General features: G+C 51.9%; 6 protein-coding genes across 6 annotated transcripts; 3 read left to right on the top strand and 3 right to left on the bottom strand.

Annotated features, from left to right (window-relative positions):
• Positions 1-346: 346 nt before the first annotated feature.
• On the top strand, positions 347-3,767 carry P168DRAFT_250395 (histone deacetylase hosB; the record flags this gene model as incomplete). The annotated part of the gene is made up of 2 exons (XM_024834213.1): positions 347-3,493; positions 3,587-3,767. Coding segments are annotated over exons 1-2 (3,228 nt in total), but the record flags the coding sequence as incomplete, so codon positions are not given.
• A 572-nt stretch (positions 3,768-4,339) lies between these two features.
• On the top strand, positions 4,340-5,391 carry P168DRAFT_303365 (AN1-type zinc finger protein; the record flags this gene model as incomplete). Its single annotated transcript, XM_024838749.1, has 1 exon — positions 4,340-5,391. Exon 1 carries the CDS (start codon positions 4,447-4,449, stop codon positions 5,389-5,391), a length of 945 nt encoding a protein of 314 aa, XP_024694197.1. The 5' UTR covers positions 4,340-4,446.
• A 137-nt stretch (positions 5,392-5,528) lies between these two features.
• Positions 5,529-8,964, bottom strand: P168DRAFT_309881 (uncharacterized protein). Its single transcript, XM_024839341.1, has 8 exons — positions 8,755-8,964; positions 8,438-8,688; positions 8,293-8,376; positions 7,920-8,240; positions 7,807-7,864; positions 7,674-7,751; positions 7,439-7,626; positions 5,529-6,554 (listed from the first exon to the last, which is right to left on the bottom strand). The coding sequence occupies exons 1-8, from the start codon at positions 8,935-8,937 to the stop codon at positions 5,567-5,569; spliced, it is 2,151 nt and encodes a 716-aa protein (XP_024694198.1). The 5' UTR covers positions 8,938-8,964; the 3' UTR covers positions 5,529-5,566.
• Positions 8,965-9,495: 531 nt separating this feature from the next.
• Positions 9,496-11,476, top strand: P168DRAFT_309883 (putative MFS transporter; the record flags this gene model as incomplete). Its single annotated transcript, XM_024839342.1, has 9 exons — positions 9,496-9,549; positions 9,645-9,738; positions 9,788-9,863; positions 9,920-10,001; positions 10,051-10,153; positions 10,209-10,612; positions 10,743-10,912; positions 10,984-11,068; positions 11,159-11,476. The coding sequence occupies 9 exons, from the start codon at positions 9,496-9,498 to the stop codon at positions 11,474-11,476; spliced, it is 1,386 nt and encodes a 461-aa protein (XP_024694199.1).
• A 1,943-nt stretch (positions 11,477-13,419) lies between these two features.
• Positions 13,420-14,256, bottom strand: P168DRAFT_341109 (double-stranded RNA binding motif domain-containing protein; the record flags this gene model as incomplete). The annotated part of the gene is made up of 3 exons (XM_024841797.1): positions 14,030-14,256; positions 13,890-13,949; positions 13,420-13,613 (listed from the first exon to the last, which is right to left on the bottom strand). The coding sequence occupies exons 1-3, from the start codon at positions 14,100-14,102 to the stop codon at positions 13,420-13,422; spliced, it is 327 nt and encodes a 108-aa protein (XP_024694200.1). The 5' UTR covers positions 14,103-14,256.
• Positions 14,257-17,736: 3,480 nt separating this feature from the next.
• On the bottom strand, positions 17,737-19,065 carry P168DRAFT_233578 (uncharacterized protein; the record flags this gene model as incomplete). The annotated part of the gene is made up of 2 exons (XM_024833374.1): positions 17,737-17,914; positions 17,996-19,065. 2 exons carry the CDS (start codon positions 19,063-19,065, stop codon positions 17,737-17,739), a joined length of 1,248 nt encoding a protein of 415 aa, XP_024694201.1.
• Positions 19,066-21,192: the final 2,127 nt, after the last annotated feature.

Genomic DNA, 21,192 nt, shown 5'->3' on the forward strand with positions numbered 1-21,192 from the left:
GAGATGCGATGCAATGCAATGCGATGCGATGCGCTCTGGGAAAGACATACATAACAAAGGAGGTGACAATCTCAGACTGGAATGGCTATACAAAAAGAATGTGTCCATTATTGGGAGAATTGAGACCTGTCTGAGTGGAGAGAGAAAGAAGAAGAAGAAGGACCATTCTTTGGATATTTTTTTAATTTCCCCCTTGGAGGGGAAAACCGGCGATAAACGCGAGATAAACATACCAGCCCGACCAGTTCTCTCCCTTTTGTTCTTCTTCTTCTTCTTCTTCTTCTTCCTCTTCTTCTTTTCCTCCTTTTCGTATTCATTCAGTTACTCTTTTGTCCCTTTAATACCTCTGTCTTAAATGAGATTCTGTACATTGTCTCTCTCCCACCAGCGTCTCTCACAAATACCCCCTCATCCCACCCCCAAATGGGAAGTTCACGATCTGCGTCATGGATCCCTCCCAACGCCATGAAGCGACTTCATTCACTGCGACCAAATCAACCACGTCTCCTTCACCCACCTCCAATCGGTCCACTGACCACCTGAATCATCGGTCTATGGTTGTGACCCCTGTTCCTTTCTCCTCTGGTGTTTCTTCGTCATCGCTCTTATCCCCCGACCCCTCCGCGCGTTCAGTCTGCCAGCCACATCCAACCCCCCGACGCACTACTAGCTCGAACTCGTTGAGGGACGAAAACCGAAGGTCTTCTACTAGTCTGAACAAGCGATCGTCGACCGCGTCGCTGCGATCTGCCCACAGCAGCGGAGGCCCGTCATCGCCGCGGTCCCCCACGTTCGCGACATCCCCCACCACAGCCACCATGGGGCCCAAGAAGCCCTCTTCTCTCGAACAACTGGCCCCGACGGCTGCATCCGTGGCAGGCGATCATTTCGTGAGAGAGGTGGACCGCCACAACTCCACCGATCTACAGTCGCAGACGCTGGTAGTCGTCCACGATGCGTGCTACGGCCATCGCTTCTCGCGCCCCCGAAGCTCGAGGGCGGCCCTGAACTCGATCGTCGAGCGTCCTGAGCGAATCCAAGCCGGCGTGCTCGGTGTGTCTGCGGCTTACGTTCGGCTCGCGCACCGCTATGCGGGCGGACGGTTTCCCCCGCATCCGAATTTAGATGTCCAACAGCTACCTGTCCCGCCTTTCCAGATCCGCAAGACCGCGCGCTCCATGGCGCTCACCTCGCCCGCAGTGACCCACGTGCACGGGAGCAAATGGATGGATGACCTAAAGAGCATGTGCGATGCGGCGGAATCGCGACTGGCGCTCAACGGCAAGGAGCTGGTCAGGCCCCGCAGCAGCGGCAAGGACAGCACGACCGCCAACGACACTCCCTTCCACGAAGGAGACCTCTACCTGTGCTCGGAATCCCGGGATGCCTTGGAGGGGGCCCTTGGTGGTGTCTGCGAGGGAATCGATGCGGTCTTTGGTCCCAGCGCAACAAAGCGGACTTTTGTCTGTATTCGCCCTCCCGGCCATCACTGTTCCTCGGATCATCCATCCGGATTCTGCTGGATCAACAACGTCCACGTGGGCATCTCCTACGCCGCCATGACGCACGGCTTGACCCACGCGGCGATCCTGGACTTTGACCTGCATCACGGCGACGGCTCCCAGGCGATTACATGGGAGCAAAATCGGAAGGCCGTGACCGCGCCCCGGAATGCGGCCAGCTACCGAAAGGCCATGACCGGATACTTCAGCCTCCACGATATCAACTCCTACCCCTGCGAGATGGGCGATCTGGACAAGGTTCGCAACGCGAGCGTGTGCATCGACAAGGCCCATGGCCAGTCGATATGGAATGTCCACCTCGAGCCATGGAAGTCGAATCTAGAATTTTGGGATTTATATGCCAAGAAGTACACCGTCTTGATCGAAAAGGCCCGCGCATTCCTGCGAATGCACACGGAGCGCCTCAACAGTCTCCCCAACGGTCCACCGCCCAAGGCGGCCATCTTCATCTCGGCCGGATTTGATGCGAGTGAATGGGAAGGGTCCGGTATGCAGAGGCATCAAGCGAACGTGCCCACCGACTTCTACGCCAGATTCACCGCAGATGTGGTGCGCATGGCGGAGGAGGAAGGACTCGGGGTCGACGGACGAGTGATCAGTGTTCTGGAAGGCGGCTATAGCAATCGCGCCCTGACGAGCGGTGTTCTAAGTCATTTGTCCGCATTGGGAGATACGCGACTGAATGCTCGAGAGAACGAGGACGAACAGATCGACCGACTGGCTTCGGAGATGACAGACCGCTTGGGTCTGTACGACACGGGCCCAACTAACGCTCAGTCCTCGGCATTCGAAGCTGCCTACGACAGCGGGTGGTGGTCCCCCGTCGTGCTCGAGGAGCTGGAAGCATTGGTCTACCCGCCCCCCATCACCACGACCAAGCGCGAGAAGTCCGCCCCAACCTATTTTGCCCCAACGCAGTCCTATTCCGCGAAAGTGGTTACGCCCCCGCGCGATCGGAAATCGACCGGCTCGCAGGCCAGTGAACCCGAGGCCCCTCCCTTGCCTCCCTTGCCCCCCGTCAGCTGGGCAACCGCAGCGCACGAGTTGTCCAAAATTCTCATTCCCACCGCGCGGCAGATCAACAGCTGTCGACCGGAGGATCTCAATGCCGAGGCCTCCCGCTTGCGCCGCGAGCGCCAGAATGTGAACGTCGTTGAGAAACCCCCCTCAGCCCCAGCCACTCCCGAGGAGAGTCGGATGAAACTCCGCACGAGAAAGCCAAAGGCTTCACTGCCGAGCACACCCAAGGCTGAGACTCCCAAGCGTGCGACTCTCAAGGACAACAACCGGAGAACTACCATCGATCGTGTCAGTAGCCTGCCGGACCCATCTACGAGAAAGTCGCCGGAGGCCCGTACAACCCGCCGAAAAAGTACCAACGCAACATCTACATCGACCCCGGAACCCGATGCTCATCCCAGTTCGAGGCCGCCCTCTCGGATTTCGCCTACCGGAGAAGGAAATGCAGGTCTCGACCGGGACGCAGCAGCAGCACCGGGACCACGACGGCCTAGCAGCTCTCGATCCGGGACCCCTAAACGCCCTACCAGCCCCAAGACAGCACCCCCTGTTCCGCGAGTGCCGTCCAATTATCTGCCGCCGACCTCGAAGGACGAAGGGGAGGCGACGCCCATTGCTCCAAGCAGTAATGAGACAGCCCCCCCGGCAGGCGACGTGGATAGCCTAACCGCCGGTGTCCGCAAACTCAACATCAAGCTGAAAGTGCCATCTCCAGAAGAGCATGCGGCTCGGGAGCAGCTTAGGACCGCCAAAGGGACCTCGCGGGGACCGATGCCGCCCAAACGGACCAGTTCCAAGGACCTGCATATCGCTACGAGCAAAGCGTCCTCACGAGGTTCTGGTTCTAGTAGAGGGCTGTTTTCCAACCCTTCCACACATCAGGACGCCGGAAGCGGAGTCAAACAGGAGACACGGCCCTCTAGCTCTCCCCTCGTGTCCCCTGACACTACGTCCCCGACCCCTGTAAACACCACATCCGGCCCCGAAATGGCCAACTTTCCCATTGCGCATGGCTGGGATGGCTGGGACGGTACAGTGGACAGACCGGCCCCAACTGCACCGCAGGTGCCTTCTACTGGCAGTGCAATTCCACCGCCCATCATACCTGGACCCATACCGGAAAACATCCGCCTTCACAATACAACATACTCCGCGCCAGTATCAACCGCTCCAACCAGAAATGGGCTGCCAATCTTCACATCGAACAGTCCGATCCCTTTTGCGCCGAGCGGTCCTAGCAGTGAGAATCAGCGACCGAATGTGCACGCCCATCCCAACCCATTGGGCATGAATCAATCGACTCCGTCACATTTCAAGCGTGAAAATGAGAACAACTGAAGTTCCAGATCTCAAATATTCCATCCTAGTTCATATTCTGTTGTTTTCCCCTGTTATTTCAATGGCGTTTATTGAAAGGGTTGTCACTGCCCCCTTTAAGATGGTTGGTCGTCTCGGGGAGGATACTACACGGCTGGTTATCATTGTCCCTACATTTGTTTATACCCCTTTTGTTTGAGTAGTACGCTCTCAGTTCTTGCGATGAAATTCAATCTGCCTGATCTACCTGATCTTAGAGCAATCCTTTAGAGCAATACTTGGTAGCGCTGTTATCTCCGCTCGATCTCCGAGATCAGATAAATATAGTACAGTCCAGTGCACTATTAGTAATCCCCCCAAATCCAGCACAAAAACCCTTCGTATTACCTCCCCGCCACCCATAAGGCTGAGTAAGCCGCCACAAGCACGAGGCGCCATCTCCGCCTCGTTGATCAATCAGCCTGATTACGCATTCCCAGCTGCCTACTCTCAATAAACACCCCGCAAGTCCACCGGGGGCCAGGAAGTCCTATACCCCTCTCCCTTACACTCATCACAACTCAACCACAACAACAACAACACAACCATGTCCCCCATAACAATCAACAAAGCCGGCCGCGGCTCCAGCGCCGAATCCGACCCCCCCGACGCCTCCTCCTTCACGCAAATGGCCGACAAAGACCTAGAGTCAATCGGCCGCCACTGCCAATTCGAATACTGCAACCAGCTAGACTTCCTCCCCTTCCGGTGCGAATCCTGCCACGGCACGTACTGCCTCGACCACCGCACAGAGACCACACACCGGTGCGCGCACGCCGGCGAATGGGCGCGTCGGCGCGCCGGCGCAGCCAGCACCCGCGGACCGGCGCCGGAGAAGCCCACGATCCATAACTCCGACCAGTGCGCGCACACGGAGTGCAAAACGCTCGTCAACACACTCAAGGATCCCGGCGTGCGGTGTCCGGACTGTAGGAAACTGCACTGTCTGCGACATCGGCTGCGGGAGGAGCACGACTGCGCGAGGGTCGGGCCGGGAGGACGACGCCAGGCTGGTACTGGCGTTGCAGGAGGAGGGAATGACGCGCTGAAGTCGATGTTCGCGCGGGTGCGCACGTGGGGCAAAGACAAGACGCAGCAGCTGACGCCTGCGCCGAAGGCGAACAGTCCCGCTGCGCGGACGATGCAGCTGAATGCGCTGAAGAAGGTGGCTAAGGGTGACGCGGGGGTTCCTGCTGATCGCAGGATATATTTGCATGTTGTTGGGACGTCGGAGACGCAGCGGACGGATCCGCCGCGGGGGGAATTCTTCTTCGACTCGCGGTGGAAGGTGGGGCGGGTGTTGGACGATGCGGCCAGGAGGCTGCGGGTGGAGAATGTGAATAATCGGGCTGGGGAGGAGGAGCGGTTGCGCGTGTTTCATTTGGAGTCCGGGGAGTTTTTGGAGTTTGGGGAGTCGATTGGTGGGGGGAGGGTTGCGCAGGGGAATACGCTTGTTATGTTGAGGGGGGCAGGCGTTATGCTGGGGAAGTGAAGTGATGATATACCTTTTTTTTTATTTGTTTGTGTTGTGTTTTTGGAGTTGGTTTCGCATAGCCTGGGTGATGATCCCCGGGTGTCATTAGAGCATTGTGCATATTTCCAATATAGTCATCGCGATCTGTCTAATAACTCATTTGATATCATAAATACATACCCCCCATCACGACCTACACACTCATCTTCATCTTGATCGCCTTATGCGGCTGATACCCCAGCACCTCAAACTCCTCCTCCTTCCACCCGTCAATAACCTCACTCCCACGATCCTCCCTCTTAATCCTCAACTCGGGAAAAGCAGTCGGCTCCCTCTCAAGCTGCTCCCGCACAGCCTCAATATGATCGACATAGACATGCGCATCGCCAATAGTATGCACCAACGTACCAGGCAACAAATCCGCCGCATGGGCCAGCATATGCGTTAGCAGCGCATAACTCGCAATATTAAACGGCACCCCAAGCCCCATATCCGCACTCCGCTGGTACAGCAAACACGACAGCTCGCCCTTGCCACCACCGCGCTTAAACGAAACGTAGAACTGCGCAAACATATGGCAAGGCGGGAGCGCCATCTTCTTCATATCGGCCGGGTTCCACGCGGACAGGATAATGCGGCGGTCAAACGGATTCTGCTTCAGCTTGCGCACCACCTCCGCCAGCTGATCGACGCCCTGGCCGGTATAATCCGCTTGCGCATCGACATACTCGGCCCCGAAATGCCGCCACTGGAACCCGTACACGGGGCCGAGGTCGCCTGCCTCGCGGTGCGACAGCCCCACGCTGTCGAGGTACTCGCGGCTGCCGTTGCCGTCCCAGATTTTGATGCCCTTTTCGGAGAGAGGCTGCGAGGAAGTGTTGCCGGAGATGAACCAGAGGAGTTCGGAGAGCACGGCGCGCAGGAAGACGCGCTTGGTGGTGAGGAGGGGGAGGACCGGAATTGGGGACGCGGGGTCGGCGGGGTTGGGCTTGGAGAGGGAGAAGCGGAGTTGGGGCGGGGCGAAGATCGACTGTGTGCCTGTGCCGGTGCGGTCGGCGCGGTGTTCGCCTTGCGAGAGGATGTCGCGGATGAGGTTTAGGTATTGGTGCTCTTCGTGGGAGGGGTCGTGGGGGGGGTTGGAGGGGTTGGTGGCGGAGGGGGACATTTTCTTTTCTTCTCTTCTGTAGATTGGTTTCTTTCTTTGATTTTCTCTTTCCTGCCGTGTGGGATATGATATATGTCTTTCGATCGGTTTAGTGGGGTATATGTTGTGGATGTAAAGATGGAGTTGGGGATGGAGATGAAATTGATGATCCCGACGCGCGGAGACGCGACACGCAGTCACGTGCGATTACCATCCGGTCACGTGGACTCTATTGTTTCCAGTAGTTGAAATCCAGAAACACTCGCTTTGAGACATTATCCCCTATCAGAGAAGCAAGGCCAGTTAATCTCGAGGGTTTAGATCAAAGCGACTGTGATGGATCAGACTAAAAGGTGAGGGATATACTTTCACGACGGCTCGGGGGTTACATCGCACCATTGCTCCGTGGTCACTCTAGGATATGACTGGTGTGGAGACATTCACAACTACAGATCAACTTCAGTCATAGAGTAATAGCCCATCTGTATCTATCAGTTCAGTTGATTGGTACTAGACCATATCAGCCCGGACACCATGTGTCCAACAAAAAGATAAGAGATATCTCAATTGGTAATTCCCTGCCAAGCTCGACCATCTACAGTGTAAAAAGAGCGAAGAAGAATGAAAAGAAAGTAAAAAAGAAAGAAAGGGAAAAGAATACGCTATCATAATCCAAAAGTCTAATCTACCATCAAATCAACACCCACACCCCGCAAGGCATCCACCGCCCAACCCGGATACTTCGTTTTCTCGATATACATCTTGCGGAAGAATTCTCGCACAAACGCCGGGAACCGGTCTTCAATAATCGCCTGTCGGGCGGATCCCATCAAGGACAGCATATAGTGGACGTTGTGGATGGTAAGCCTGTCATGTTATGTTAGCATAGTAGGGATTCCATAGGAGCAAGGGAAGACCTACAGGTGAGCCCCAACAGTCTCTTTAGCAGCCAGGTGGTGGAGGTAAGCTCTGCTAATCCCCAGACCACCTTCTGACTTGGGCCGGCAGGTGGCACATGTGCACCCTTCTTCTACGGGCCCAAAGTCCTCTGCAAAGGCTTGGTTGCGGAGGTTGAGGTTTCCGGAGGAGACGACGGCGTTTCCGAATCGCTGGCGATGTTAGACTCGAAATCAAGGGCTGCATTAATATTACTTACCGCTGTTCGTGTGGGCCACACGCAGTCAAACATATCGGCTCCTAGAGCCACCGCAACGACCAGGTCTTCAGGGTACCCCTTCACATTGTCAGCATTCGTGTCTTGGGGTTGGAAAAAGATGACAGATACATACCACGCCCATGACATATCTCGGCTTCTTCTCCGGCAGGAGGTCCGTGCATGTGTCGACTCTAGAGATGGCGGGTCAGCAGACAGAAAGGTGATACAGAGAAAAGATGAACATACACCTTGCAAAACTCCTCCTTGGCCTCTCCTCCAGACAAACCGCCGATAGCAATCCCAGGAGTATCTCGCGCCACCATCTCCTTGCAACAGATCTTGCGCAGCTCGAGGTCCAGACCTCCCTGGATGATACAGAACAAATTCTGCGTCTCGGGATATTTGTGCGCATCGATGCAGCGGTCCAACCAGCGGACTGACCGTTCCATAGCCTCGTGTATCCTAGCATGATCGGGCGAGGTGGTCGCGATCACGTCGTCCAGCTGCATGATGATATCGGAGCCGATGGAATTCTGTAACGAGATTGAGTGTTCTGGCGTCAATAGCCTAGACCTCAGTTAGCATGGCGTGGTCACGAGTCGAAAGGATGACAACGTACATGGGAGAACCGTCATGCGGACTCAGGAACCGCACGCCCTCCTCCGTGACATTGGCCAGTTTGAGCAAAGAGACCATCTGGAACCTGCGCAGACAGTCAGCTTCCCGAGCAGAGTAAGGCTCCCTCTCAATACAATCAAACATACCCCCCACTATCAGTCAGGATATTCCGATCCCAGCCCTGTAACTTGTGCGCGCCTCCGACCTTGTCCAGCACCGCCTGACCGGGCTTCAGTCCCAGGTGATATGTGTTGTTCAGACATAGCATGCACCCCGTTTGTCGGAGCTGATCGTACGTAAGTCCCTTCAGGGAGGCCTGCGTGGCCACGGGCATGAATATCGGCAGAGGGACCTCGCCATGAGGAAGACGGAGGGTGCTGGCGCGTGCTTTGGTAGTCTACATGAGAGGGTCAAGTTAGAACTAGAAGAATGGTACATGTAATAGATAACAGTGAAGTCATACAGAGCATTTCGCGTGAAGATCAAACGTCAGCGCAGACGGCATCGACTTGCGCGGGGTGGCATCAGTGGCCATGGTTGCGACAGGAGCCCCGCGGTGAATAATAGAGGGTGTCGGACGGGCCAGCAGCGGACGAAAGCGGCTATAAAATGCAGAAATATGCGAACGGGGGCGGGCGCATGTCATCAAGGGAAGAAGCGCTGGCGAATCGGCCTAGGAATGGAGAAAGCCAGACGATGCTATCTCTCTATCAGTATCGAGCGATAAATCAATATTTGCCGATCAGGCACCGTTTGCACTGTTTGCACCGTTTGTACCACCCCGGTAATGTATAACTTTGTGCACGGTATCCGGTATGTAAAAAGGGGTTCCCCGCAGTCCGGTATTTCTCTCTCGGCTTTTCCCTTTCTTGGCCCATGCGGAGGTTAACCTCCGGGATTCGCGATCTGACGGTAGATGATTAGATCGGATGTGTAGATGCTGGGATCCTTGTATATCGCGGGGTCGTGTCTCGTCAGCCAACATGCATATACCCTTGCAGGACATGGAATTTTGCCCCCTCCCGGAGATAGACCGACTCTTGTGAGTTGGTGTCTCCAACTGTGGTCCAGATTCACTTAGCGCCCTTTATGCGGGATGTAGTCAACCCCATCGGAGCTAACTTAGTCCCTGAAAGCTCTTCGCGTGCTTCTTCCCCTGCTAGAACAATTGCTATTGAGCTTCAGTCTCAGGAGAGTCCTAATCATGAACGGTCAAGAAAAGAGCCACCATGCAGACGACACGGAGTTGGGCCTGGAGGTACGCAGCATTCACCATTGACGCAGTACATACGTAATTAACTCTATTATCAGAACGCCGGCTCTGGGGAGAGCAACGACCCCGGGTACAAAGAGCTCGAAAAGCGCCTAGTGTGGAAGCAGGACATGCACATCGTACCTCTATGCGCCGCCATCTATCTGCTTTGCTATCTAGATCGGTCTAATATAGGTGTGTGTGCACCACGCTGTGCTCCTCAAACACATGCTGACAAGAGCAGGCAATGCCAAAATCCTCAACGAAGACACGGGCGATGATCTCCTTACGGAGACGAACATGACTTCTTATCAGTTTACGTATGCTCTAGTCGACAGCCATGTTACGTCCATGGCATACCACTAACACGTTCCAGCATCGCACTCATGGTATTCCTGATTGCCTACGCCCTGTTCGAGGTCCCCTCGAACTACCTCCTCAAGAAGCTCAGACCTAGCGTACGTGACCCTTCCAAATGAGTCGAATTCCAGCTCACCAGACTTCAAGAGATGGATCTCCTTCCTCATGCTCTCCTGGGGGGCAGCCACGATGGGCCTAGGCGGCGCACACAACTACGCCCAAGTCACAGGCATCCGCTTCCTTCTCGGAGGTATTCCCCCTCCCTCTCCCCCAAGATAATAGAGTACTATACTAAACCCCCCCAGCAATGGAAGCCGGTCTCTTCCCGGGCTTCGTCTACTACCTCACATTCTGGTACCGCACGTCAGAGCGATCCATGCGCGTCGCACTGATCCTCGCATCCGCCACCCTGGCCGGGGCCTTCGGCGGCGCGATCGCCTACGGCGTGGGCCACATGAACCAGGTGCACGGACTGTCCGCGTGGCGATGGCTGTTCATCATTGAGGGCGCGCCGTCCTGCGCATCTGCCTTCCTGGTCTGGTTCCTGCTCCCTGATTATCCTGAGTCTGCGGCTTGGTTGAGTGAAGAGGAGAAGGCGCTTGCTGCGCGGAGACTGGAAACAGAGGGGTCGAAGGGAGGCGCCCACGCTATGACTTGGGAGGATGCGAAGGGGGTGCTGACTGATTGGAGGTTGTATGCGCATTATGCTGTATGTTCTTCCTTCTTTCCTTTCTATGCGGCACATGGGTATGCACATGCATATAACCCCGGGTATCATATCCACCACTATCACAGGGGTAACCACACCATTTGAAATACAAGTTCTAATATTACAACAGATCTACTTCGGCATCTCAACCCCCTTCTCCAGCCTCAGTCTCTTCACCCCAGCCATCACCAGCGGGCTGGGCTACACAAGCCTGCGCGCGCAGCTAATGACCGTGCCGCCGTGGGCCGTCGCCTACGTCGTCACGACGGCTGTAGCTTGGTCGGCAGATTACTTCAATAGGTTTGTCTACCTTTTCTCTTCTTGTTTACTATATACATAGGTATATATACTAATATGCTTAATCAATACAGTCGCGGCCTCCACTCCGCTCTCTTCGCCTTTATCGGCGCGATGGGATTCCTTGCGTCTGCTGTTCTTCCCGCGGATGCATACTTGGTACATACCCTACACAATCCCCCTTAAAATGATGAAGAAAAAAAAAAAAAAAAAAAAAAAAAAAAAAAAAAAAGCTAATAAGAAGAATAGCACCGCTACGGCTGCCTAATAGTAGCCGCAAGCGGCTCCTTCGCCTGCATTCCGCCCCTCCTCGGCTGGCTCTCCGCAAACCTACACTCCACAGCCGGAACAGGACTCGCCATCGCATTGAACGTCTCGTTCGGAGCACCCGGGCAGATCGTAGGCGTGTGGATCTACAAGAGCGAGGAGGCGAAGATAGGGTATCCGACGGGGCATTGGGTGAATGCGGGATTGCTTTTGTTTGTTGCTGCGGGGTGTGTGCTGTTGAGGTTTTATTACGGGTGGAGGAATGGGAGGGGGGTTGGGGGGGAGAGGTTTGCGTATTGATCTTTTTGATTGCTTTATTGCGTTCGTTTGTTTGTATGATACTTCTAGTATCTATCTATATAATATAGTTTAAAGACTGGGGTGAGGGAGGTTGATGGGTGGGTATTGCTGGTTGTGGTTGTGGTTGTGGTTGTGTTGGGTTGATTGTGCAGCAACGCAGTGTGGCAGACATGTCAGAATATCAATATCATTGAGTTGGACACAAAGTAGAGTTGATAGAGTTTAGTCGTAAGTAGCTGCGATAGTTGTACAAGTCTCGAGCAAGCTGGCAGTGCCAAACAGTAAGCCAGCCGGAATGTACGGAGAACATACTGCAGATCTGCTTCGTATAATCAAACCGACACTATAGATGGACATGACTGGTCTGTAATTATTCTTGCAATGACCTTATATATATAGGTGAGTGGACTGATATTAGTAGATACCATAACCAAAAAAAAATAAAACCAAGAATCAAAGAAGAAAAACTAAAATCAAATAAATAAACAAGCTGAAGAGGAACGCCAAGTGATTAACCGGATCCGGGCTACCCCAAGCAAATCCAGGAACTGAAAATAAAATTAATGGTTGTCCGACCCGAGCGTCCGTCCGGTTCCATGGTACGCGCACACGTGAGCCACACAAATAAGGTTAAGCTCATGGATATGACGGAATGCCAGACAGTTCAACCATCAGGCTGGATATAGTCTTCTCTAGACTATTCTCCGTAGAATTGACATTTGTTTCGTGTTAAGCTGACAGCTCTCTTGTCAATCTCCGTTCAGTCTGGTTGTCGGTCAATGGAGGTCACGGGTGTCATCGTGGTGGGTATGAGATGGGAAACGGGGCAAGCAGTATATAAAGTAAATCAAGATATAATGGACGCAATATAAACTGTAGCGAGCTTGTTATCAATCAATCAACCATAGAAGATCAACACCTGAGCTTCAACTCCAACATTAACACCAACCGTGTAGATAGGAAGGAAGGGGAAGAACTTAATAAAAGAATTAAGTAAAACAAAATAAAACTTTTCCTAGTGCTATGTCTGACCGCAGCAGACCGCCTCTCCTATGATCCACACCCGTTCACCAGACTGGACACGGAAAACCTGTTAAGTTTCCCGTCAGGGCAATAGTAGATTCTGCAAGTTAACAACGTCGGGAGGCAGCAGAGCAGGCATGCAAAGAATCATGTTAACAGGATGTCTTCCGCAGAAGCAAACGCAAGCTCAAATTCGTAATATGTCATCATTATCTGTCGTCAAAAAACATCGTGCCACAAGATCTGCCGCAATATGACAAACTTATAAGGAAACAGGCGCACAAGAAGGGAAAAAGTACACAAGTGGGTCGACCAGACCACGCTTGGGAACCACATCAGGGAAAGCTGCGACGGCAAAAATAGGAAAAGATCCAGAAGAACCGACGCAGATCATAGAAAGGGGTAAGAAGGAGAAAATCCCACGAATAAAAAAAGAGAAACGAGTCGAAGTGGACAAAAGAAAAGAAGAAGAAAAAAGTGAAGAGGAGAGGAGAGAAAAGAGAAGAAAATCCACCAAAATATGAAACAAGGAATCCAAAATCGAGTGCAGCAGACACCCTGATGCCAACTGGGTCAGCGATTTATCCATAGGCCCGCCCATACGCTTGATACAGCCACTGGGACTGAGAGAACCAACAACGACAACAAAAAGGACGGCGGATAGCCGGCGAATGTTGTACACGTCTGCGAGGCCCCAAGAATCGGCATCAATCCGGAAAAAAGGTCGCACGCGAACGAAACAAAGCGAGATGACATGCAAGCCCCCCCCCCCCTCCCCCCCATTCCCGGAGATTTCCACATTATAACGTCAAGCAATAACCACCGTTTTTTTTCGACGAAGGAGCCACACGCCCCCCGGGGGGCGGGGAGGGGAGGAAAGGTTGAGGCGTTGCAGGTAGGGAGAGGCCGGGGCTCACCGGCTAATTGAATCTGGGCTGCTGATAAGAGGGCGACTGCCCGGTGTAGGCGGACGAAGAACCTGGAGTCAACCACGATAGGGCGACTTCTGCGGCGTCTTCTTTGGCATTGTTGACATTCTCGCCATCATACCAATATCGTGCCACGAGGGTCTGGCCTGAGACTGCGACGGAACTAGACCAAGCCGTGCGACCTCCTAGAAAACGAAGGAAGAGAAAACATCCAATTGTCAGTGAAATGGATTGGTACAACACGATTTGAAGCCAAAAGTCGGTGAAGAACAGCAAAAACTCCACTCCCTGATGCCGAGACACACATGCGTACCCAGGTGAAATGGATCCTCATCCCATCCAGACGGGATTGCAACCATCGCCACCCCCCCATCCAACGCGGGAGGGGTGACCGGTGGGGAAGTTCACGGGAGGAGGGAAAAGAGACGGAGTAGGGGAAGCGAAAAGGACTTAGTTCATACCTCGGCGTTCGGAAAAAATATTGTAGACGGGGGCCTGTATTTTGGATTTCCGGCAGTACTCTTTGGGAGGATAGTAGTTCTTAGCATATGGAATCAAAGGACTCTCCTCCCTGAAAGGATTGCAGAGAAGTGGGGCATACCTTGAAGTTGCGTCTGCCAATTGACCCGAGCACCACCACCACCACCGGCCGGAGAATTTGCTGTTTGAGACATGGTGACCGGAAGGAGAGTTCGGCGTGGTGGGGAATGGATAGTAGACACAGTGAGCTCTGAGCCTTGACTAGACACAAGCTAAGGAGGGGCAGTAGACCGATGTGTGTGTCGAACGGAGACAACGAGAGGAACGGTATGCTTTAGGGGCGGAAAGATCTCCCAGCAGTTGCGTTGTCAAAGAGAAGAGAAGAGAAGAGAGTTCAAGAGTCAATTGATCATGGAATGAGAAAAGAGAGGAGGAAGAAGAGAGAGTTGATGAAGACCAACAATATATATATATATAGTTAGAGTCCTTTTTTTTTTCTTCTTTTTTTCTTGTCTGTGTGCTTTTGATCTTTTCTATCTTTTTGAACTTTTGAACCCCCCCTTTTTTTTCTGGTTTTGTTGGTCAATATATTTTTTTTCTTGTTTAATTATTCGTTGTCTTTTTCTTTTTCTTTTTCTTCTTTTTTTTTAAATTGCAAAGGACAATGTGTATATATATATAGGTCAAGGGAACCGAATTGGAGACTTCACTCGACACCTGGAGCGATACGGGGAGCGGGGAGGGAACAGTCATATAAACCCCATCCAAAGCGTCAACCAAGGGCAAGGGAGGACCCAAATTGGCGAGACAAACACGGAACCTAATCATCGAACCTAACCAGACGGTCTTATGCAGGTTGGGAGGTGGATATGGCACAGCGTCAGCAACCTTCCCTCCCTCGCCATCCCGACACGCCCCGCCTCTTCCTCCTCCCTGGCACACCCATCCTCCACTCAAGGAACGCTGGTTGCATGGAGAAACATGCGGATCATTCTGAGGCTGCAAGCTGGAACGGCCCGGCGCACGCCGACTGAGAATGTACCCTTGAAGAAACGCCAAAAACACCAGGGAAAAGGGCCACTAGTCTCCACACAGACCTGACAGACCCATGGATGGTCATGGGGAAAAGCAGTCAACAGAACCGTTGTCGACACTAAGGATGAGGTGAAGCGACGATGACGGTGTTGTACAGAGGATGATAGGTGACAACTCAGTTGATGTTGAAGGGATTAAAAAAAAGAAATCAATTAAAAAAAGAACCAGGTATAAAAGTTGAGAAAAAGGAATAGAAAAAATGTCGAATAAAACTGTAAATAAAATATTTAAGTCACATCAAGTGGAAACGAAAAAGAAAAATCAAAAAGTAAAAGATCAACAGTGCTAAGTCGACGACATTCCGTTTGTCGCCTTGAAAATGGGGCTCTTTCTCCTCTTCTGCGGCCCCTGGTCTCGCGAACAGGACCGTAGCAGTCGGGTACAAACCTCCTTCGCCTCATATATGCTCCAAGTGGAAGACCCCAGAAAGCGAGACCAAGAGAGACCAACAGAGAGAAAAGGCCCTTCTGGAAGGAATCAATGGCGGAGGAACACAACACTGTAAAGACAGCTAGGGAGGAGGGGGACAGAGGTGGAAAAGAGTCTAGTTGCCCAAAAGCGGAGAGCAAGAGGACAGAAGGAGGGTCCCGTAGAGAAGAAGCGACGAATTGACAGCATAATTGATTCACAGCAGCCAGTAGGGCCCCTCAGACCAGATCCAGGGCGGGACTAGAGACCATGCCAGCTCATCATTAATCAGAGTGAAAAATGGACAATTAAAAATCAATTTAATCAATTCCAATTTCAATCAAAACCAGAACAGAATATATAGGATAATAACAAGGATAAGTAAATAGAAAAAAGATCTCGAACGAGTCTCAGCCCTGAATCTAAACGGCCACAGACCGGGCCGCTCTGCATGAACTAACACGATTGTGGTTGGAACGGAAGAAAGGACTGAAGAACCGAAGGACGTACGTAGGAGTAACTAGCCAGACTAGCCAGGGTCAAGACACTAAGTGTGTTGGTAGTGTCAAGGAAGTAGGAAGTATTGCTGGCATACCTTACTCCTCTCACGAACCAGGACAATAAAGTATCGAGGACATGGATCATATCATCTTCCTTGTTCTTCTGCAGGACACTATCCAGCCAACAAAGAAATGAAATTGGGTCAGTTCAAGACCCAACCTCGAATTTCGGCCAAGGAGAGGAAATGATTTGTCACTGGTTCTCTAGCACTGTGTTGGGCATACATACGTGCATCATTCTGTCATGACTCTGGTCAACGACCATCACCAGCATGATTTCATGATTAACATGCGGCTACGAGGGAGACTGTGAACCACCGTAGACTAGGGAAAAGAACCAGAACAGAACCTGCATGAGCGGAAGATGCACGATGAAGTATGGCGCCTAAGGGGGTAATAGAAAAATATGAAATATATACACATATATATATGGATATATTGCTATGGATTATGAATTATAGAACACATAATAACACAGTTAAGTAGAATCAACAAATAAGTATAAATAAAATCCAACGAACACCTGAAATAAATCAATAATTCTGGCGAGTCAGGCTCCCGATCTGCCCCGCATTGGCCTCAGGACAAGCTTAAATGACATCTGCCCATTCCGACGGGTATGTCAATACTCAGTACAGTCCAATAAAAATACATATATACCTATATAACAAGAGATCAAAATAGACAGTAGAATTAAATGTCAAAGAAACAAGATATAGAATAAAATGAAAAAGAACAAAAACCAGAGCCCAAACACCAACAATAGGTAGTAAAGTATTGAAATTAATCAAAACCATTCAAAAGAATCAGAATTAACAAATCCAAGAATATAATTAGAACCCCCAATCGAACACCCAGACGAATGAATAAAATCCGAACAGATGTCGGTCATCATCATCACCAACATCACCTCTGATCCAATCATCCACACAATCTCCCCATTTCCTCGTCCGAATCGGATTGGACCCGTTCGATAATCTATCCATCCATTCATCCATCCCCACCAGATCATTGGGGTCCAGACCGGAGAAGAGAGGGGAAGGGGGGCGATATGGATGTCAGGCAGTAATCGATCCCCAGGTCGAACCATGGTTCCGTGCCGACGCCGTTGCGTTGGCGTGTGTTGATCCTTGGAAAAACAAAATATAACTAGTAAAAAATAAAAAAAAAATAAATGGGTAGAGAACTAAGTAGTAGGACTGTGTTGATACAGTAGAAGAAGTCAATTGTTGGGTTCGTGATACATCCTAAAATATCACCATGCGTACACGCTATTCAGAAAAAAAAATATACATGCTGATCAGGTTCCCCTCCCTACCATGAATGAATCCATGGTTCAAATGTCCGGCAAAAACTCAAATGGAAAAAAATCGATCGCTGACAGCCAACCGATTCGGCTGAAATCATGGAATGGAACAAACAAAACGGGTGAAAATCATTTGGCACAACCAATCAGCACAGCCACCCGGATGCATACTTGTGACAGGAAACTGACCCGACCCTGGACTTGTGCTTGAAAAATCAATAAAAATATAAAACAAAATAGATAAAGAAAAAAAAAGAACAGGAAACATGTGTTGTCATTAGGTCAAGGTTCATGAGATCGTCAGTCGAGATAGTCATAGTATCAGTTCGTCAGTTCGTAAAACCGCCATGCGACTCAATTGAGGCCCTTGCATCCGCCAGGGCAGCCAACCAGAGGGGAAATGAACCCCAATTTTCAGCCTCGCGCGGTGTTGTGCGTGCACCTTTCCCCCGGCGCGACTTAGGCAGATCCTCGTCGATGAAACACTTCATCAATCAGTCGCTTGGGGCCTATGAGCTCCACGCCTCTGCTGATCGAGTGACGCATCGGGCGCGCAAGAGGAGGGGACTTGTCGGAATGCCACCGTCGGCGGATGCAGTCGTCGACTAGCACCATCAACCCGGTCGCGACTATCACACTGCGCGTTGGTGTCAGCCCCCTTGTCCACACAAAAGTACATGGCGACCTCAAACAGGGCGGGGGGGAAGGATCAACTTACTCGGCTGCATCGGGCATCTTCTCGTATACCGACGCATCACTGATCCACATGGATGACGGAGGAATCCAGCCTCCCTTGCTCTCCTCCTCGATCTCTTCCATCGGGGTCAGGATGTCGGGGACCATATGGGCGATGGTGCGTGACGCGCGCGTATCAAAGAGGTGATAGGATACGCCCCGCAGATCGCCCTCCCGCCGACTCTCCCGTCTCCACTGGTACTTGGTGGACCAATATTCATATTCGTATCGTTTGGGTAGCCCGGCGCCGCGCCTCCTGATCTCGACACGTGCATAGTTGGAGAACTCCAGTAGCGTGTTCTCCGCCAGGGCGACTGGCCGGTGCACACTCCGCTCCTCATCCATGTCCTCCTCGCCGTCGACCACCTCATCCCTGGCCGCCTGACAGCCCAAGTATTGACTCCTAGGTTCCACGGTGAGGGCGGACCCATGCCCACTCGATCCTGGGCGCAAGCTAGCCAGCACACTGTTCCACGACCGCCGAAACGCCGGCTTCATGCCCAAACTCGATTGCACGGGTCTTCGTTCCGAATGGCAGATCTCGCGGCCTGACTCGCGACAGTAACGGCGGAAGGACGACTTCCGAGAGAACAGATCATACATGCGCAGATGGAACAACGTCACGTCCTGCTGGTAGCCGCCCCGGTGGTGGACCACCGTGTCGACCCGCAGGTTCATGTTGCCGTCAATGGTTGCATCGTCGTGGCGGATCAGGAGCCGTCGCGACGACGGAAATAGTTTACCAAACGTAGACGGGGTGGAGGGCAGCACATCGGTCGAGTATGCGTCCAACCGACGATCTGTCACTTCGAAACGTGGCGGGAGCTCGGGCGAGTCGTCCACGGGCGACGCGGTCGATGCATACGTGGATGCCGAATCCCTTGGGTCCTGCGCATAGGTGTCTGTCGGCTCCATCCGTTTGGAGGTTGGACGGTCGCTATAGATGGTCGGGGCGGTGCTCCTCGAACGATCCGAGGTATCGCTAGCGGTGGAGGTCGAGCTGCCGGCGGTCTTGGAGCTCGCCTGGCACGAATATTTGCTAGAGATTCCCATAGTGGCGGCGCTAGGTGTGATGAGATGATGTAGCATGGGTCGCAAGCCTGCACGGAACGGCAGAGTTGCAGGGGGGTGGGGGTGTTGGTTTCGGGAGGGGTTAAGAGTGAGATGTGTCTGGTGTGACAGTGGCCTATATATATATATGTGGATGCCCAATTCAGTAGGCAGGATTTGTCTTTTCCCTTTCTTTTTGTTGTTCTGGTTTCTTTTTTGATTTCTTGTTTACGCGGGAGCGTCCAAAAGTCGCATTAATACCGAAGATATTCGAAGCGAGAGAATCGGACAAACAAGAGGTAATGATAGAGGAATGATTTTGGTTGATTCGAAAACATTCAAGTTAAGAGGTCATCACCATCATAATTTCCATGTCGTCGTGGCTGAACCGTTATGACCCCGAGCGGGATTTGAGGTAGTTATACACCCGAAGCACTGGATACTTGGCCGGTTGATCTTCGAGCCAGATGGGCAACAGCAGGTAAGGCAGTAGTGCTCGGACAGCCGATGCGAAACCCCCAAGGCGGATTAATTTGCATCAATTTTGGTCATACGATGGCGTTGAACGAAAAGGAGGAACGAACCAGGAGGTAGGAAAATCCCGGGACGAAGTATAATAAACTAAATGATAGGTAACGGTCCCGACGGAGGGGACGAATGGAGGGGACGGGGAATGCGAAGGGGGTCAGTGTACATAGCAGATGACTTCACCTCGATCGTACGGTATGAGACCAGAGAAAAAGGAAGGCGAAAGGAAGGGGGGAGGAAGAAGAGAGGATAGAAGGGATAGAACGAAAGAAAGGGTGTGGGAGAGAGAGAGATAGATGGAGGAAACCAGAAAGGAAACCAGGAATGGAAGAAAAAAAACAATCAGAATCGGAATAATAAACACCAAAGAGAGGATGAGGGAGTCAAAACCGCCTTGGCTGCCCTGTTTTGGTTGTTGCGTTGTTCGCCAGGGTTGCAGATGGACTAGGCAGGAATGAGAATCTCCTTCTTAGCAACGGGGATGAGGGACGGTGCCACGTCGATTGGATTGAACTGTCATGCCTAATCTTGGTTATATCCCTCGGACATTATTGAACTGGTCATTTTTTCCCTTTGTGGTGTTTCTTTGTGTTTCTTTGGTCTGGACCTGGCAGGTGTAGTATTTACTATTTACAGGTTTCTACTATCTCAACCGATTCATTGTTCCTCCCTCATCTTTCATTGACTCTGTCTCTATATATTCTGTGGGGTATCAAACAAACAAACAAAACAGCCGTTTCAGGCATGCTGCCCAGTCCAAAGTAACTTCAACAAGTGGGGTGACGATGACCTCATCAACCATCTATAAGACATTCTCTACACACACAGCCCACCGGAGAAGAACCCGATACTGCCTCAATATGGGTCCAGAAAGGTTCCCAATATTCTCCCAGCGGATCCCTCCCCTTCGATCGGCGGTGCTTTTTCAGTGGAGCTGGACGTGAGGACGATCAACAAGCCTGACGATGGCACAATCCTGCCCAATCTAGACATACTTCGAGCCCCGGTCGATCGGAAGCGCTGATTTGACCGCCATGTCTGGCCCTGGAACGGTCATTCGTGCTTTGTTCCGGGCACTTGCAACCGTCTCTCGTTCCAGAACCCGACCGATGCGCGTTTAGGCTGACTGTCTGCTCACTGATTTGCAGGGTTTGACCACAAGGCGCAGTATCCCAGTCCAGTCTCCAGTCTCCATTGTCCAGGTTGTGGCAGTGGTAGGTAGTGGTAGTGGCCGTGTCAGTGGCAGTGGCGGGTGGCAGTGGGCCAACGCGATCCTTCAGACTCCCACTGTCTCGCACAGAATCTGTCCGAAGTTGCCTTTGAAGGGTTGAGTAGCTTTAACCACTGAGCTATATATGACTGGCTTATGAATATTATATGGAGTTGCAATATTAGTAATTAGTTGGTAGTTAATCCGTCTGCTTTGTAACGATCATGCTATCGGGTGCGCAGTCTATATACAGGCTAAAAACCCGGTGTTCGTATCGGGTGACCCATCCTATCGGTGCATTGTATATAATATCGCACCGTCAAGTGGCATTTTATATATTTGATATTTCCAATACCCTCAATCAATATATATCATAATATTTACCAAACTAA

Source organism: Aspergillus campestris (genome assembly GCF_002847485.1).
Source record: "Aspergillus campestris IBT 28561 chromosome Unknown P168scaffold_4, whole genome shotgun sequence".
NCBI classification, from domain to species: Eukaryota; Fungi; Ascomycota; class Eurotiomycetes; order Eurotiales; family Aspergillaceae; genus Aspergillus; species Aspergillus campestris.

What these genes read in the sequence shown, in the direction of transcription:
- P168DRAFT_309881 (XM_024839341.1), bottom strand. Translation starts at nt 8,937, where the DNA reads ATGACATGCGCCCGCCCCCGTTCGCATATTTCTGCATTTTATAGCCGC. An exon ending in ATCCTGACTGATAGTGGGGG is followed by an intron (nt 8,377 to 8,437) that starts GTATGTTTGATT and finishes CTGTCTGCGCAG; the next exon opens with GTTCCAGATGGTCTCTTTGC. An exon ending in GAGACTGTTGGGGCTCACCT is followed by an intron (nt 6,555 to 7,438) that starts GTAGGTCTTCCC and finishes ACCAATCTACAG; the next exon opens with AAGAGAAGAAAAGAAAATGT.